Genomic DNA, 18,497 nt, shown 5'->3' on the forward strand with positions numbered 1-18,497 from the left:
ATTATAGATCTGAGTATTTGATATAACTTTTGATTTAATACCTCTACACGCTCATAAGGAAAAGGGTAGTAACTTTAAAATTATTAAAATTATTTTTATTATGTGATGTAACTAAAAATTTACGGTTTTCGCAATTTTTCCTTTATCTGTACTATAAGACGTTGCTTCGTACCAAATTTCAAAATTCTGAGTTCACGGGAAGTGCCCTGTAGGGTTTGATTCCCTTGCGAGTTTCGAAAATTAGCGACATAATCGACTGTATCTTTTGCTTGCGTTGGCGTAGAAGTTTGTTTTTTTTCACAGCTCCAAGGGACAGTAGACTCGATTATTTGATATAATAACCTTCATGCGTTCCTAAGAAAAAGGGTCTTGACAGACGGACGGACTGATGACAAAGTGATCTTAAGAGGGCACTGTTTTTTCCTTTTGTGGAACGGAACCCTAAAACGATTAAAAAGGCAAAACGTTCAAGTTTTTCCACAAAGTATAATGCTGTAATTCCAAATACACACTGCTGCCGAACCTGTACGAGTCACCATGAATCCGAGAGTGTGAATCCAGTATAATACTCTATGGGCACGCTCACCACCTCAGAACAAGCTCACCACTTTACTCAGAATAGTGGTTGTCATTATTCGCTGTATTATAATTCTCTTAGATCCTCACAACTACAGGCATGGCTTCGGCCTTTAAATTTTAATAGAACAGGGAACTTATTTCAATTATATTCTTAGATAGGTATACACATTGTGTATACACTACACCATACAAAATAACATTGACAGTACAAAGCTTTTCTTGGGGTTTTTGCATTTGCATTTAGGACTATTTGGGGATATTTTATCGTGACTTTAGGGCTATTTTTTTAGGAGTTGGTAACCCTGATTTGAAGTTTGGTAATTGGTTACAAATTTTCAATTTCTAATCGCAGTTCAAAGATAATTATAATATATATGGAAAATGTATTTTGTGTGCGATTACGATTTCCTAAATAATAAAAGAACTCTGTTTATTCAAACGGACTACCGATACCTTCTTACCAATTCGACCACTGGCTTTATTATTTGTTTGTTTTTCACGCGATAAAGAACTGTAAAAATATTTTTACAATGTCTAATGTTTATCCAAAATGTTATTTTGGGTGTGTGATTGATGGTAAATGAGATTTATATTTTTCATAAAAAATAATAACGGTTGTACTCATTAAAATAGTACATAATATTTACTCATTCACTGCGATGGCGAAGTCTACTAATATAAATCTACATATTATGTTAAAATTTTGAGATATTAATTTTTAACTTAAACTATGAAAAATGTGTTGGTAGATATGATTTCAGTTATTACGTTATCATGATTTAATATACTTATTTTGCTTTAACTATTGAATAAATAACTTTCAGAGTTGTATGACTAATTGACTCATTCCTTGCATTTTTATTGTGTTAAAAATGCCAGGCATCATTTATTATATGTTAATAAAATTATATTATTTTTCAGGACCATTACATTATTTCCCTAAAGCAACTAGTTTTAGGTGGAAATCTTGGCAAGACAAAAGGTATCAAACGTGGATAACAGTTCTCGATGAAGAGACTCTCAACAAAGGACACGAGTATATAAGAAAAAACTTGCGGTTGTGCCATAGGCACTTTGATAGATGTTATAAATTGTATAACGGTGCTTTATGTAGAACTGCAATTCCAACATTGAATCTAGGTAAGATGTTTTCCACATGACGCACCAAGACATTTTCAGGTTGAACTGATTCAGATAGATATTATATATCTACTTAAAAGTGTTTAGGCTGGATGTTGTACCCTTAGACGTATCACACTAATATAATATCAAATGCACAATGAATTCGCTGTGAATTTGTAGTGTATATGCAGCGAACAAGCTGCAGGTGCGCAGCGATCATGCAGCGGGCTATACATTTTGGACAGTTAGTAATAGAGTGAATTCAGATGAGGAAACATTTCTGTTAGCTTGGTAATTGGAAAAAGGAATTGAAAAAATAGGATATTGCTGTGATTGAATGTTGCTGTATTAAAAAAGTATGTATGTCGAAACTACAAGTAAGGGTGACAGCACAACAGTGACTTGTGTGGTTACTAATATAACTTTGTTTCTTATCATACTCTTACTGATATAAGAAATGCTAATGTTTATGAAAATGTGTGTGTTTGTCAGAAGTAAACGGCTAAATGAATTTGGCATATGGACAGAATTTTATAAATATAAGATAAGCAAAGTACTTTTTATCCTCTGGATAAAATTTTGATTTAGAATCTTATTATAAATAGCGCTATGCATCAATACTGTCTTTTAGGCGTTTTTCTAGCGGAATAGGCTTTTGATGTGTGAGACACTACTAGCAAAACTTCTCTAAAGATCTCGGCTTTTAGTTTTCTGCCCGTGCATGTCTCTAATATCGAATTATGTTACAGAACATTATACACCGGATATTCGTGAAACTATGGTTGTAATGACCAAAACAAGCACACGTCTCACCGGTAATCCTACATACACATCTTACTTCTTATTATCTTACTAATGTTATTATTAGTGCCAAAGTTATGAAAATGTTTACTTACTTTTACTTGCTTGATCAATAATATTCATTAATGTTTTATTTTTCAGATATTACTAAAGGATTTTGGGAACATAACTACTGCCTTACACGTAGGTACCAAAGACACGCGGTATACAAAACTCTAATTGGTTTATTCCAAAAAAAAACTTTTTACCAAAAAATAAGACCACCTTCAAAAACCACTAAAAACCAAAAAAATATTTAATATTACCATATACTGGTTACCAATTTTGGAGTCAGTGCTTAATAAAATTAAACAATAGTCATTAAAATTGCTAGTAAGCTAGATAAATACATGAACAAATGTACGAAAACAATGTTTGATTGTTATTAGGTAACCCATGGTGAAGGCAATTTATTAAAAAGACAATATATATACAGTGGTGAAATTGTTTTTGCTTTAATCGCGTAAATTGTTCGAATCTCACCTTTTTTTTTGGTAAATATTCTATTTAGATCATATACCCACTGTTATAAATCAGTTTTTATTATAATTATTTAATCTTTCTTATTTAACCAATTGTTAAATTAATCTGTTTGATATCTACATAAAATATTCTTTATATCATAAATTAAAAAACTTCGCCTGACGAAGAGAGTATGTTTTAATTAATGCTAATCTTTATAGTTCCTTTTTCTATTGACAAGTATAATGAGCATTGTAAACTTGATGTTAATTTCTTTTCCAGTGAACATTTTCAAAGTTTTTTAAATTAGTGTGACTTATTTGTGAATTAATTTGGTTTGGCTTAGAATTTAACTTATTGTTATAGAAAGATAATGCTAGGATCCGAATTTCCTTTTTGATGAAGACAAAGACTTTATTTGAACCCCTAAATAAAATTGTCTAGACTTTGTTTTATCTGGCTAGCTAGTATGTTTCTGAGTTAATTGCTGTTCTAGATTTGTAAAGTTTTCTGTATTTCTATAATGAATCGTATATTATTAGGCAATTTTTATAAAAGTTAATAAACCCTCTTTTACTTGAACATTGATACTTCATATTTATTTAGATGATAAATTGAGCTAAATAATAAAAATTAGTTTGACAATTCAGAATGTTTTAACATACTTATTATAAATATCAATGTTAATATTCGTCATAGTTGGCTAAGATGTTTTTATTACATAGATACGTTGTCCGAGCTCAATACTGGCAAGACGAAGTAAGGTAATTGCCCGACTTGCCGGCCAATAAGCGTGCGGCACTAACGTTGTTACGTAGCTGTCGATGTATATATATCCTTTTCTAACGAATGTATGCTGCATCTTTTTATTCCTTCTTCGAGCCAATTTGTAATTATATGTACAGGTACGTGACTGTAGCAAATAGAGCGCCGTTTTTATGTGCCATTTTGAGTATATGACGCGATAGTAAGTATTTTTAGACATAAAATAATAGTTTACTATTGACACGTTTTAGATATTACTGGAATAATTTAAAAATTATATTGAGGCAGTCTATGACAATGAAGCTTTTCAATGTAACCTCACAAATAGGTAATAAAAGCAAAATATATTAGCATGTATTTTTTTCAATGCATAATGAAATAGTAGTTGGGACGTCAATGGAAATTTAAAAATGAGTATTGTTACAAGGGTGATCTCATTTAGTATGGAATTGACAAGGCATTTAATGGCAGATACTGCTATCTCTGTCTCTCTCAGTTTTTCGTTTCTCTTTCTATTCCTCATCCGCCATTATTATCGTTTGTTTACTTCCTGACGTTTTGGAATACATTTGTGTTTTATTAATTTATGTTTGTATTATTTGTCATTCAAACAAGTAAAAATATACCAAAAAGTGTTTTTGTTGGTGTAAGTGAATACGTTTTAATGACATGCCACCAAAAAAACGTTTCATCACGTGTGAAATTTGTGGAGACCGAGCGAGTCGACTAAATCACAAAAGCAGAATGTTCATGGCGAAATTTCCATTGGATGAGGTCAGGTAAGCATTTATTTGATGTTTTTAGTCATCGCGCAAATAAAGTAGCTTAGAAATAATGAAAATTCTCATTTTCTTATTACCATTATGTTACTAGTGATGTTGTTATTATTATCGATATCGATACCTGCTTAAATTTATTAATCAATTTGCCCTCCGCGGTTTCACCCATTTAGGTCCAGGTGATAAAAAGTAGTAATTCCAACTATCTACATACCAAGTTTAATCGCAATCATTTTAGATTTTGTTGCGGGTAGGAATAATAAACATATAATTACACGCACACGCGCTCCATACATTCACAAAGTTTCACCTTTATAATATTAGTAAGATCAGTCATCAGGACAAAAAATACTAAAGTGCGTGCGTACGTGCGTGCGTGCGCGCGTGTGTGTATGTGTGTGTACTTAAAAGTGTGTTAAGCAATCAATGTGCCTGGCCACTTTAAGATAAATAGCTTATTAAATTATATTATTGTAGCTATTTATTTACAATAAAAAAATATTTCCAGATGCCGAAAATGGGTTCAGGTTGTGGGAAAAGAAGATTTGATATATGTTCCCATAGAAAAGCTGCATACTTTGAAATATGTGTGTGGTTCTCACTTTGATAACAAAGATTTTAATAAAAACAACAATCGCCTTAGAAAGTCAGCCATACCATCGAAAAATTTAAAAGCTGATCCACTTCCTGACGAAATGTTGCTTGAATTTCCGTGCCATGTTGTTATAAACAATGATTGCACAAATGATAATATCTTTCAAGAGAAGTGCTACAAAGAAGTGTCACCATTCCATGTTGAAGTAATTGCGGTACCTGGTAATTCAAGTATGATTTACTTACTTTTATGTGATAACCAAACATAGTCGTTGTCAGTCCTACAATCACATACAACAATTTTATTCATATTTACAGACTTATCTATTACTACGGCACAGCCACAGTTAGTTGATCATAACTATCATATCAAAAACAAGGAAGCTCTTTCACCTAAAAGAATGAAGATATCGGGACTAAGTAAATATACGTTCTATTCTTTATCTTTATTATGATTATATTTTTTTTTTATTTCTTCTTCCCTGCCAGCCCGAACTTCTTTGTTTACTTTGTAGTCTTTCATTTATTTTATCTCCAATTTAAAATGTCTTTAGTTATATAAGCAACTTTATAATTAAATATTCTCATTATACCTTGACCTATCATAAGTGCAACTATGTTCGCCTACATGATGAATAAAGGATTTTATTTTAAAATACAATTATTATTCAACATGTGAAAGCTTTTTATTTTATTTCGAGTACTCATTTTAGTTCAGCTTTGTAATTATAGTGCTAAAATGTTCACTATAAGCGTGAGTTGGATTAATAATGTGGATTCGAAAATACATTATATGGATTTTATCAAAGTAGCATTAGCGTCGATTCCCACCCAGTAGAATTTATCGATATCGATAAAAAGTGCTCACTACTGTGTATCTTGTTCAGTTGGTAGTATTGTTATTTGACGTTCCTGACATATTCTTCCGTGATATTGGTATTGATACGCCATATAAATTCGATTTGATTGCTTTGTATTGAGTCCTGTTTCTTAAAACATAATGATTATATTCTCTTTGTAAGTCATCACAATACAATATGTTTCAATATTTGTTTCAACTCTTAGGGATGATTTTTCAGTCGTCAGATAAAGTTTTACAATATAAAATGTCGTTTTCATCACTTAAGTAGTATTATCTTTGATATAAGCGTGATTTAACCCCTTCAAGTAGATTTTTCTTATTTTACAGAAGAAACTGTTCCCGAGCCAAAGAAATTCTCAGAGCAAGAGCCCAACCAAGCAGTTCCAGTATTAACAGGTAATTTATTTATCACAATTTTTTTGTTTTTATATTCTATTTAATCTATGCATATAATAAAATTGTAGATTTTTCGAATCTGTTACATAAATATTTTGGAAAATATAACTACTAGAAAGACGCTAGTATTAGGTAACAAAATCTTTTGTTTGCAGTACAACTGCGCCACCGAGGCAGTCTGGTATACAGGGTCTATGATCTTGTTCGATGACTTTTTCCCCTTGCACACATAAATAAATGTTTACTTGTGTGGCATCTGCTAAACAATACCAAAGCAAAAAAAATGTCTATTTAATAAAAAACTGTAAATTGGCAGCCCCATTGATTGCATGTCATTGTGTGTAAACTGTCACCCGCATGCTAATTTGCTGCCATTGCAATCAGATTTGCAATTGTTATTGCTATTCGTAAATATTATTCGTATTCTCTTGTGATGTATAATATTTATTAGTGTTAAACTTAGTTAGAATATACGATTAGTACTTTTAGTGTTTATTTACGTAAGGACTTTTTTTGTTGTTACAATGTCTAATAAATATAGAAAGTGTGCCAAGTGTGGTAGAAAACCTGCCGAAGATACGACGGTGACTTATCATCGATTTCCAAAGCCGGGAAAAATGAATTTAACAAAGTAAGTATAACTGATTATAACTTTTTGTTCCATAAGACTATCGATGACTCAGAAATTAGGGCATTGCCAGATTCTCAGGCATCTGACTTTTATATTATTTTATTATTATTATTTAATTAAGACACATACCTAAAGAATACAATCGAAGCAACATATAACTATAGCTAGAGATCGTAATTACAATCTAGATTGCACCTAGGGTTGCCAGATCCAGGCTGATCATTTCCTGGACATTTCTGGGGCCACGAACGGAATCAGAGTTTTGGTCTTTGGTCCGAGACTAAACTAAGTAGGCGAGCGACGCGAAGCGAGCCGCTCACCCCCCTCCTCGCTCACCTAACGCAGTGCGAGCACGCTGTTTGGTTTGACTTTTGCAGCCGTAGTATCGTAACTTTGTGAAAAAAAAACTAGTATTTTTTCATTCCGGGACAGCAAAATAAAATTACTGGACACGGGACAACACGCAAAATTCCGGGACAATCCCGGAAATCCTGGCCATCTGGCAACCTTAATTGCACCCCAAAACTCGTGCCCAAATGAAATTGTAGTCATATGAAAAAATTCAAAATCAATATAAAATTATGATTAAATTATCTTACAGAAAATTAAAATTACTTACGCATATTATAAACTTCGCTGTCTTGCTATTCATAATGTAATTTTTATTTTTCAGGGCTCGTGCTTGGGCTAAGTATTGTTGGCTAGATGGAGATTGGTCTTCTATAGAATCTCTAAATTCCCTTTATGTCACTAACAAAGTGTTGTGTGGGAGACATTTTGATTCCACACAATTTTATGACAACAAAAGACAGAAACTGAGTATATTTGCTATACCAGGTTCAGCTGAAGTTAAAGAATTACTGAATAATAGAGAAAATGTGTTACATGAAGTAAGAAATATATTTATCATTTGGAACTGCATTTTAACCAAGCTTTTTTTGGATGTTATATTAATTATAGAAAATGTTTATTAAAATTTGTGAATAATTATAATTTACAGAATGTTGGATTGTCAAGTGTTCCAAAGACACAGATACACAGAGCCAGTGGCGAAACGTCCATACAAGCCAATTCCTACCGGGTTACCTTAGGTAAATTAATTAAAAACAATAAAAGATAAACATAACTATATAACTAGAATAATAATACTTAGAAGCGCGATAGCCTAGTTGAGTGTGGAACGGACTGCCAAGACGAATGTCCGCAGGTTCAAATCCCAAGGGCACACACCTCTGACTTTTCTAAAAAATCATGTGTGTATTCTTTGTGAATTTATCGTTCGCTTTAACGGTGAAGGAAAACATCGTGAGGAAACCTGCACATCTGAGAAGTTCTTTATAGGAATTTCGAAGGTGTGTGAAGTCTACCAATCCGCACTAGGCCAGCGTGGTGGACTAAGGCCTAATCCCTCTCAGTAGTAGAGGAGGCCCGTGCTCAGCAGTGGGCAAGTATATAATACAGGGCTGATATTATTATTATTATAATAATACTTAGTATACTCAAGTCATCTTATACTTATTCAATTAAATCAATACTTCAACGATAACGGTAAATAGTTCATATTATCAATTTGTTAATGTCAATGTTTATGTTAGAAAGAAATTATTAAGTATTATGATATTTTACTGATTTTAATTTAATGTAAACAGTGTATTACATGTTAACTGTAGAAAAAAATATTTCCTCGTGTTCCCTTTTGAAAATTTTTACCCTTCGCCACTGCACAGAGCTCCATTTTTTCAACTGCAAAATACTTTTATGTCATTTACTGATGAACAGGAGCCTTCTACAAGTAAAATAATACCAATATTGCAAAATCCTGAAACACATAAAATATGTGCAGAGTATCAGGTAAATATTAGAACAATAAATATGATTACCATACATGCCTCAGTTGCTATTTCTACTATTTCGCTTGAATACATACAATACATTATATTTTAAATTACAAAATAATTAATGGTAATAAAATTTAACTTAAACAGCATTATTTCCTAAAATACTGCCACTACTTAACTGTTGCCATTTTCGTGGTACACATGGAGTTTTAAGTATCTTACTTATTGTGTCTGCATAACATAGTTGTGACTATAAATCAATTTGAGTTAGTAAAAAAACGTCTCCTGTAAAGTTTTACTTTGGCACACATGCTCCTTTGTTCGTTCAGGGGTCAATATGTGAGTACACTATTGTATATAAAACGACTTGGAATGAAAGTAGCAAAGAAACTGGTTAAGCCTCATGAAACGGAGTTCAGCCTCAATATTAATAAACAAATAATTAATGCTGACACAGATGTAGCTACGTATTTTTTTTTAAATTACTTTTCTATACCAGTTTCTACAACAAAAAATTAAACTCCTCTCCCATCATTGTCAACAAATTATTAAAAAAAGAAAATGTCTGGATGTGGAGATTTCTTTTTTATTTCACTGTGTTGATAGTTTAGCTTTAGACATAATAAACACATTTAAATTAACCTTCAATTTCCCTATACTTGCCAGCCCGAGCTGGTTACTTCGGTTTGTACCTTGTCTTTAGTATAAATCTTATCCCTAATTTAAAATGTCCATAGTTATATAAGTAATTTTAATAGTTGTTTAGAAATAATAATAATTATTCTTATGCTTTGTTTTGATGTATCATAAGTGCAACTTTGTTCGCCTACGTGATAAATAAAGTTTTTTTTTTGTTTTTTTTTATGTGTCTTATTTAAACACTCTTAAAAATCCTTTGCGATTCGAAAGGCTCATCTACCTAATATTATATTATAGTTGAGCCTTTCGGGTCGCATTGGATTTTCTATCCAATCTTTTTTAAACGACTTCAAAAAGGAGGAAGTTCTCAATTGAGTTGGTATTTTTTTTTTAAGTATGTACACCGATTACTCCGGGTTTCTGGTCCGATTTCCGTGATTCTTTTTTTGTTCGATGCGGTATACTTGCTGTTTAGTACCATGAAAGTTTAATTAAGTTTGGCTCAGTAATTATTTTTTATGAGCATTTTTGCTTACTTGGACGATGTAATTTTCACGAAATTCTGTTTATGGGTTTTCATTTAGGTTGGCATATGTTGGTATACTGTATATACACAAAAAAGCATAAAATAAAATCATTTTAACAAAAAATAAAACTGACTTCAAAACCACTACAAACAAAAAATAATCTAACCTACATACTGGTTACCAATTTTGGTGGACTCCAAAATTGGTAACCAGTATGTAGGTTTGATTATTTTTTAAATATTATCTCCAATATAAAAGCTATTTAAGGATTCGCGCGGATTTTGTTTCACCTGCTTTTCCGCAGTGGCGCTAGTAGTATTCGTGTATAAAGTTATGGTCGCTAAAATTCTCTATAGAGTAACGATTCTTCTCTCGTTAGTGAGTACTATATTCTTTGCTGGTATATCTATGTGTGCTATAATAATATTTTGACCTTTTCCTATTGTTACAGGGGCTGGTGAAGAACTCGGCACTGAAACTGAAGTCACTCAGCCCGACTTTGAAGATGAAAATGAAGTTGATAATAGCAGTTCTACACTACCCGAAGCTCTGGCCGGTAAGTTTAACGGTCCCATGTTACAGTTACAACAACATTGTAACAATACAAACGAAACTGAACCCTTATAAACTAGCACAAGCCAAGTGCAACAATTATTATAGGTGCAAACCACCATGCAAATATATCGATAATGTAAGTGTGTTTTAACCACGACAAGTAGATTTTTCTTATTTTGCAGAAGAAACTGATGTTCCCGAGTCAAAGAAATTCTCATGGCAGGAACACACCGAGGCAGTTCCAGTATTAACAGGTAATTTATTTATCACTACAGGTTTTTTTGTTTTTATATTCTATTTAATCTGTGCATAATAAAAATTTAGATTTTTCGAATCTGTTAAATAAACATTTTGGAAAATATAACTACTAGAAAGACACTAGTATTAGGTAATAAAATATTTTGTTGGCTCGAATATTCGCTGGCATATCATGCTATAATCATTCATTGGAATGAAAATATAATTACTGTTATATTTTTACATTGTATAACCTATAGGGCAAGTCGGGGACAGGTGGCCACATAGAAAAACGAGTCACACGCATCACGCAAGTTCTGTGTTACAAGATGTGACGGGAGGGAACGAAGTTTTGACAACAGCTAGGTCAAAATCAGCCAGAATCTATTAGGGTAGTTAAAAAGAGAGCTGGAGAATAATGGAATTACATTTTTGTGTCTACTATAATTATTAAGAACTAGCTTTTGCCCGCGGCTCTGCCTGCGTGAAAGAGTTATGCGGGACAAAAGTCCCGGGATAGAAAATCCTTTGGGTGGGTTTTTGAGTTTATCTCGTTTAGACAGGCAAACTGATGCGGCTAAGGTCTTTGTCTTATAAAATATTTTTTTGTACTTTTTAAGAGGAACAATTTCGCTATACATTATTGTTGCATAACTTCAACCTTTTACGCAGCGCACGCAACGGAAGTTCTGAAAAGAAATAAATATTGTCTGTTTTTGCAGCATTTCTCATTACTGCTCCGCTCCTATTAGTCATAGCGTGATGATATATACCTTATAGCCTCCCTCGTTAATGGGCTATGCCACATTAAAATAATTTTTTAATTCGACCCAGTAGTTCCCGAGATTAGCTCGTTCAAATAAACAAACAAATTCTTCAGCTTGATATATGTAATAGTATAGGTTTATTTAAAATATAATATAGGAAATCGTATATAGTGTGAGATAATTCGTTACAGATGATGTCGAGACGGAAGTAATCGTGGACAGCGTATCCATGTACTGCGACGATGGAAAGCACGACTCGCTGCTGTCGGAACAGCTGGACGAGGATCACAAAGGTGAGCGAGAGGCGACGGAACTAGGGTGCAAGAGCGCCGTGACCTTCTGCTTGCAATGTTACGGAACGATTGGGCTTCTTGTTACTGACTTTCGTGCTCTTAACCTATTCTAATTAAACTTAAGTTTATTTGTAATTAATGATGGTAATGTTGGAAGGTACTGCAGTGAGTCCCGCAGTAGACACGGCGTTTCGATGCAACGTGTGCGACGCTGTTATAGATGGGTAAGTTCATTGGTGCATGTGTGTGTGTATGAGTGTCGTGTAGTGTGCGGTGAGTGAGTAGGTTAGTGTGTGCAGGTTCCGCTACACGTGCGTGCAGTGCAGCGACTTGGACCTGTGCGTGTGAGTGTGTCGTGTAGTGTGCAGTGAGTGAGTAGGTTAGTGTGTGTGCAGGTTCCGCTACACGTGTGTGCAGTGCAGCGACTTGGACCTGTGCGTGTGAGTGTGTCGTGTAATGTGCAGTGAGTGAGTAGGTTAGTGTGTGTGCAGGTTCCGCTACACGTGCGTGCAGTGCAGCGACTTGGACCTGTGCGTGTGAGTGTGTCGTGTAGTGTGCAGTGAGTGAGTAGGTTAGTGTGTGTGCAGGTTCCGCTACACGTGTGTGCAGTGCAGCGACTTGGACCTGTGCGTGTGAGTGTGTCGTGTAGTGTGCAGTGAGTGAGTAGGTTAGTGTGTGTGCAGGTTCCGCTACACGTGCGTGCAGTGCAGCGACTTGGACCTGTGCGTGTGAGTGTGTCGTGTAGTGTGCGGTGAGTGAGTAGGTTAGTGTGTGTACAGGTTCCGCTACACGTGTGTGCAGTGCAGCGACTTGGACCTGTGCGTGTGAGTGTGTCGTGTAGTGTGCAGTGAGTGAGTAGGTTAGTGTGTGTGCAGGTTCCGCTACACGTGCGTGCAGTGCAGCGACTTGGACCTGTGCGTGTGAGTGTGTCGTGTAGTGTGCAGTGAGTGAGTAGGTTAGTGTGTGTGCAGGTTCCGCTACACGTGTGAGCAGTGCAGCGACTTGGACCTGTGCGTGTGAGTGTGTCGTGTAGTGTGCAGTGAGTGAGTAGGTTAGTGTGTGTGCAGGTTCCGCTACACGTGCGTGCAGTGCAGCGACTTGGACCTGTGCGTGTGAGTGTGTCGTGTAGTGTGCAGTGAGTGAGTAGGTTAGTGTGTGTGCAGGTTCCGCTACACGTGTGTGCAGTGCAGCGACTTGGACCTGTGCGTGTGAGTGTGTCGTGTAGTGTGCAGTGAGTGAGTAGGTTAGTGTGTGTGCAGGTTCCGCTACACGTGCGTGCAGTGCAGCGACTTGGACCTGTGCGTGTGAGTGTGTCGTGTAGTGTGCGGTGAGTGAGTAGGTTAGTGTGTGTGCAGGTTCCGCTACACGTGTGTGCAGTGCAGCGACTTGGACCTGTGCGTGTGAGTGTGTCGTGTAGTGTGCAGTGAGTGAGTAGGTTAGTGTGTGTGCAGGTTCCGCTACACGTGCGTGCAGTGCAGCGACTTGGACCTGTGCGTGTGAGTGTGTTGTGTAGTGTGCAGTGAGTGAGTAGGTTAGTGTGTGTGCAGGTTCCGCTACACGTGTGTGCAGTGCAGCGACTTGGACCTGTGCGTGTGAGTGTGTCGTGTAGTGTGCAGTGAGTGAGTAGGTTAGTGTGTGTGCAGGTTCCGCTACACGTGCGTGCAGTGCAGCGACTTGGACCTGTGCGTGTGAGTGTGTCATGTAGTGTGCAGTGAGTGAGTAGGTTAGTGTGTGTGCAGGTTCCGCTACACGTGTGTGCAGTGCAGCGACTTGGACCTGTGCGTGTGAGTGTGTCGTGTAGTGTGCAGTGAGTGAGTAGGTTAGTGTGTGTGCAGGTTCCGCTACACGTGTGTGCAGTGCAGCGACTTGGACCTGTGCGTGTGAGTGTGTCGTGTAGTGTAGTGTGCAGTGAGTGAGTAGGTTAGTGTGTGTGCAGGTTCCGCTACACGTGTGTGCAGTGCAGCGACTTGGACCTGTGCGTGTGAGTGTGTCGTGTAGTGTGCAGTGAGTGAGTAGGTTAGTGTGTGTGCAGGTTCCGCTACACGTGTGTGCAGTGCAGCGACTTGGACCTGTGCGTGTGAGTGTGTCGTGTAGTGTGCAGTGAGTGAGTAGGTTAGTGTGTGTGCAGGTTCCGCTACACGTGCGTGCAGTGCAGCGACTTGGACCTGTGCGGCGCGTGCGAGGCCGACGGAGCGCACCACCAACACTACGTGCTGAGGGTTCCCGCCGACAGACAAGCGGTGAGTACACACGCTGCCACGCCAGCCTCTCGTCACATGGTGACCCGTTCATAATACTAAAATGAATATTACATGATGTCACAGTCCGAGGTCCAGCTGGTGCTGTCCACAATACGCCGGCACCTCATGAGGAAACTGGATCCCATCACACAACACGATCAGGATCAGGATGACGTTATTAGGTTCGTTATATACTTTATAGCTTTTGCATATAAATTATCAGAATTATTTAATAAGTAATCTATGTCCTTCCTTCTGTTCTAAATTCCTTCATACGATTTTTTTAAATTAATTTGTTTTTTTGGCAGATCGTAAGAAGTAAATGCTTTAATTGCTCAGGGTGGCTGGTTTTAGGAATCTGAAATTGAAAAGATTAGAAAATGTACTTTCTTTTTTTCAGTCTTAAGTCTGAAATAAAATCTGAAGAAGAAGATAATTGTAATAACGATAATGATGATTCGGACTGTTGTCCGTCATCACCTGAAGATGATGATGTATTAATGAAATTGACATCTCCAGAACCAGCACAAAACAAGAGCGTAAGTATTTGTTCATAGAGCTAGAATTGTTCTTATAATATAATAACTTTGTATAATACAAACTTTATTAGGTGTAGTACCAGCTCTCAGTCGCAATGATGCTCGTATGACAGTCCCTCCTTAGAACAAATGTCTTATTTGTACACTTTTCCAGTATTAAACTACCCAAAACAGGTTGTGTTATCGACATGGGATTGTAAAAGCATTCCACTTAAGAAGTGTTGCTAGAACAAGTCGTGGAATATGTTCTTGGGAGACTGTAATTATGTATGAACTAATTTTAACTAGCACTTAAAAATAATTTTGAAGTGGTTGATTTATACACAATCCTATATTAATAATAAAAATGTCATCCACAAAATAAAGCAGTTGTAATGTAGTGAACATTCAAATAACAGGACGAAGCTGCTTCCTCCGTGGAGATCGGCGATGAGGCGCCGGCGCAGGAGTGCGACGCCATCGAGATCTACTTGACGCCGGCGGACTTGGTCAAAGTGAAAGACATCGGATTGCCGGGAGGTAGATCAGTTTTTGTGTTTCGCGCTCACTTTTCTATGTGATTACCGATTGCTTTGACAAACTGGCACATCTGTCATAATTCCCATTATCTTTTTCTAATTTCAGTACAAAAACTCAAGTTAAATGAAGCGTCGTGTGTTAATCTGGCGCCTCCGCAGTCACCGGTTGGACAAGCCCTTGTACTCTCGGCGGCTGCACCGGCAGACTCACGGCCGCGCGTCCGACAAGAAATCGTACAGCCGCAACGTAAGTTCACAAGAGTACTACCACACTTACAACATCAAGGATATATGAGTGCAGCTCCCTATCAACAATGTGGGCATGTAACTATTCAAAATTTACAGATAACAGTAATTGCTCAAAGTTGCAGAACATATAAACTCAATACAAGGCAAGACCGGCCTTAGGTATGTGGCTACTTTTTCGGCATGAGTTTTTATTTTAGATCAACATGTTATTTGTAAAAACTATCTTAGAATAATTGCATCAAGCTCAAACTTGTCTCGCCCATCTAAAGTAATTAGCCCCTCCCTAGAATTTATACGCACACAGTTGTGTGAGCCGCAGTGGCCTAGCGCTGGTTTTCACACGGTGTGTGTGTGGAGCGGCACTGCTGTTTAAGACACTTGGTGTGTGGTGTGTGGCACAAACTATAATTTATTGTTTTGTCGTTTTGCAGTTAAGAAGAGACGCCTCTCGTCTGACCTGAACCGCGACTCAATAAGAGTGTTCTCCTACAACACGCACCACGTCAAGCCGGACTGCTATGTCAGGCTGACAAGATTGCCTGATGCTGTCATGAACCTCACAGAGAGATGTACGTTTCAGCATATTATTATATTTGTTTATGTTGAGTAAACCGTCTTGAGCATTCGTTCCATACATAGACCGCGCACAATTATGAGCGGGAATATGATTTACAAAATAAATTTTAGGTCATTCACAAATTATGGGCTACCAAAATGTTTCCTATTAAATTTTAAATCCAATAGTTTTGGTTGCAAATTCCACAAAATGTTAAACAGCCAAGTAAAGAAATCATATTGAAGAAATTTGGTGTTCTATATGTATTGTAAATTTCGGATAGATAGCTTCTAAAATTACAGTTAGCGCGCAGTTTTACTGAGGGCACCGTAACATACAAACGTGAAAATAATAAGTCATATTTATTGAGAGTGGTCTCCTGACGATTTATATGAAAAAATGTGTAAAGGCGAGGAGCCGCCACATAGAGGAACAGGTCGATGGATTTGGATGGAACATTCATCTGTTCCCCTTCAGTAGTAAACCTCCCATTCGCCTTTAGAGTAGAAACCCAGATTTGATTCTATGGCAATGGCGGCACCGATGTAGAGAAGTATATCGTGCTATAATATACAACTCCATAATGGCTGCCGTATGTAATGCGCTTAAGATCCTCGACACAATAACTCAGCGTTCTAGTCGCTAAAAACAGTTATATAAATGTACTTATCCATAGGGTGTTTTTCCTCTTAGCTGTTGCTTTTGTGTAGTACATGCGTGTAATCCCCCGTTTTGTTGTGTGCAGTGTCTGCGCAGGCGCAGGCTCCGAGCGGCGACTTGTGGGACAGTAGAGACGAAGACAACAGATGACAAGCGCGGTGTGTTACAGCCGGGATAAATCATGCATGAGCGACGTACTCAATACGTCGACATAAACATGCTCTCAGAGAGAGGTGGAAAATAAATATAATTATATAAATTAAAAGATTGTTTTATTTTAAAGTGACACATTGTTACCACGTTATGTCCCCTATTCTAGCCCCTTAGGAAAGATATTTCAAAAAAATCCCGTCTTAGTGCTGAATATAGATGCAATAACGTCATTTTTAACCTTCGGGCAAAATTTATATTTCTAGATCCAGTATTCCCGGCTGAGTGTTAATCGGACACTTAGGTAGCCTGTCTGCCAGTCAATTTCTCCTTCTCCATAATATATGTATAACAAATGTTGCAAGTCATAAATAATTGACAAAGGACATTTTTAACCACCAAAATATGTGCTAATGGTTTAAAAAAAATAAAAACCAATAACCCAGATTTTAATTCACTAGGGAAGAATGCGTTTTATCCCTTGCTTGTCATGTCAATACAGGGTCATTTTGACATTGCCAATATTTCCACAACAAAATCCATTTTATATAAGATGCGTTGGGGTTAAATCGTACGCTTTTTCGACGTGTTAAACAGTCTTCTCGAATTATTTTTTTACAAGAATTCTATAGGAGTTATCATAATGAATCATTAACTTAGCTACATGTTATTAAATGTACTAAGTGGTATATATTTTTTCAATTCATTAAAAATAACAGTTAATGTTTTATAAGGCTTTAAAAATGTACCATACTTTTAGAAATGTTTGAGAAAGATAGGACCTTCACAGGTATCGTTCGGACTACTATCTAAAATCGTCTATGATACAGGGATTCTAAAATCCATAAAAAGAGCATATTCTGATCTAGAAAGTCATTCATAAACATTCAAAAATCTTTAAAAATATCGTGAGATATTTTTAGAAGCGAAATTTGTTTTATAAGAAGTTCGAGGCATACTATCTTACCCCTCATGAATGACGATATTTTTAAAAATATTCGAAGATATAGTACATATACGTGGAAATAAATAACAAATAAACAAAATTGATCATTCACTTGAGCTAAAAAAAATTACATAATTACTGACGTTCAGACGTGTTCGTGTGTAAATTTTGACACAAGCTTGCAATATTTTACAAGTGCTAGATCGAACGATTTTTATCCGTTCTTTAACGACAAATAATTGTACGCGTAAAGATCGGATCTCAGGGAATATAGGTGTTTCGACAAATTTGAATAAACAAGTCACAAGATTTATTTCCTTTATGATACTATATAACTACAAAATTAATTGAAAACAGTAAATACTTAACTAAAATTAGGCATATTCTTGCATGGTGTTAATCCGGATCTGCCAGGGAACGACGAAATATCGATATTTTGTTTGTTAGCACCGTAAACATTATTTACTTGACGGAATCATTCATGTGAACTAGTGGAACGTAAGGAAGAAAATGGGGTCACAGGGAGTGTTGTCCAAAAACAAAAATTATAACACAATTGCGAGTTATTTGATTTATACGATGTTACACCTCCTACGATCTTACCCCAACGCGCCTTACTACTAGCTTTTGCTCGCGGCTTCGCCCTCGTGAAGGAGTTTTCCGGGATTAAAGTCCCACTATATATTTTCCCGGGATTCTAGCCTATAACCTTCCCAGGGTCTTATACTATCTACATACCAAATTTTGCTTTCT

The 18,497-nt window shown here is 36.3% G+C and overlaps 1 protein-coding gene across 1 annotated transcript; it reads left to right on the plus strand.

The window, feature by feature from the left end:
- The first annotated feature begins 866 nt into the window (after window positions 1–866).
- LOC115454269 lies at window positions 867–16,913 on the plus strand. Its single transcript, XM_037440142.1, has 16 exons — window positions 867–1,155; window positions 1,501–1,719; window positions 2,451–2,516; window positions 2,644–2,685; window positions 6,331–6,399; window positions 10,486–10,590; window positions 10,772–10,843; window positions 11,785–11,886; window positions 12,044–12,110; window positions 14,015–14,126; window positions 14,211–14,308; window positions 14,527–14,665; window positions 15,064–15,184; window positions 15,290–15,430; window positions 15,864–16,001; window positions 16,734–16,913. The coding sequence occupies exons 1-16, from the start codon at window positions 1,110–1,112 to the stop codon at window positions 16,796–16,798; spliced, it is 1,602 nt and encodes a 533-aa protein (XP_037296039.1). The 5' UTR covers window positions 867–1,109; the 3' UTR covers window positions 16,799–16,913.
- The last annotated feature ends 1,584 nt before the right edge of the window (window positions 16,914–18,497 follow it).

The sequence above is a fragment of the Manduca sexta genome, chromosome 3 (genome assembly GCF_014839805.1).
Source record: "Manduca sexta isolate Smith_Timp_Sample1 chromosome 3, JHU_Msex_v1.0, whole genome shotgun sequence".
NCBI lineage: Eukaryota > Metazoa > Arthropoda > Insecta > Lepidoptera > Sphingidae > Manduca > Manduca sexta.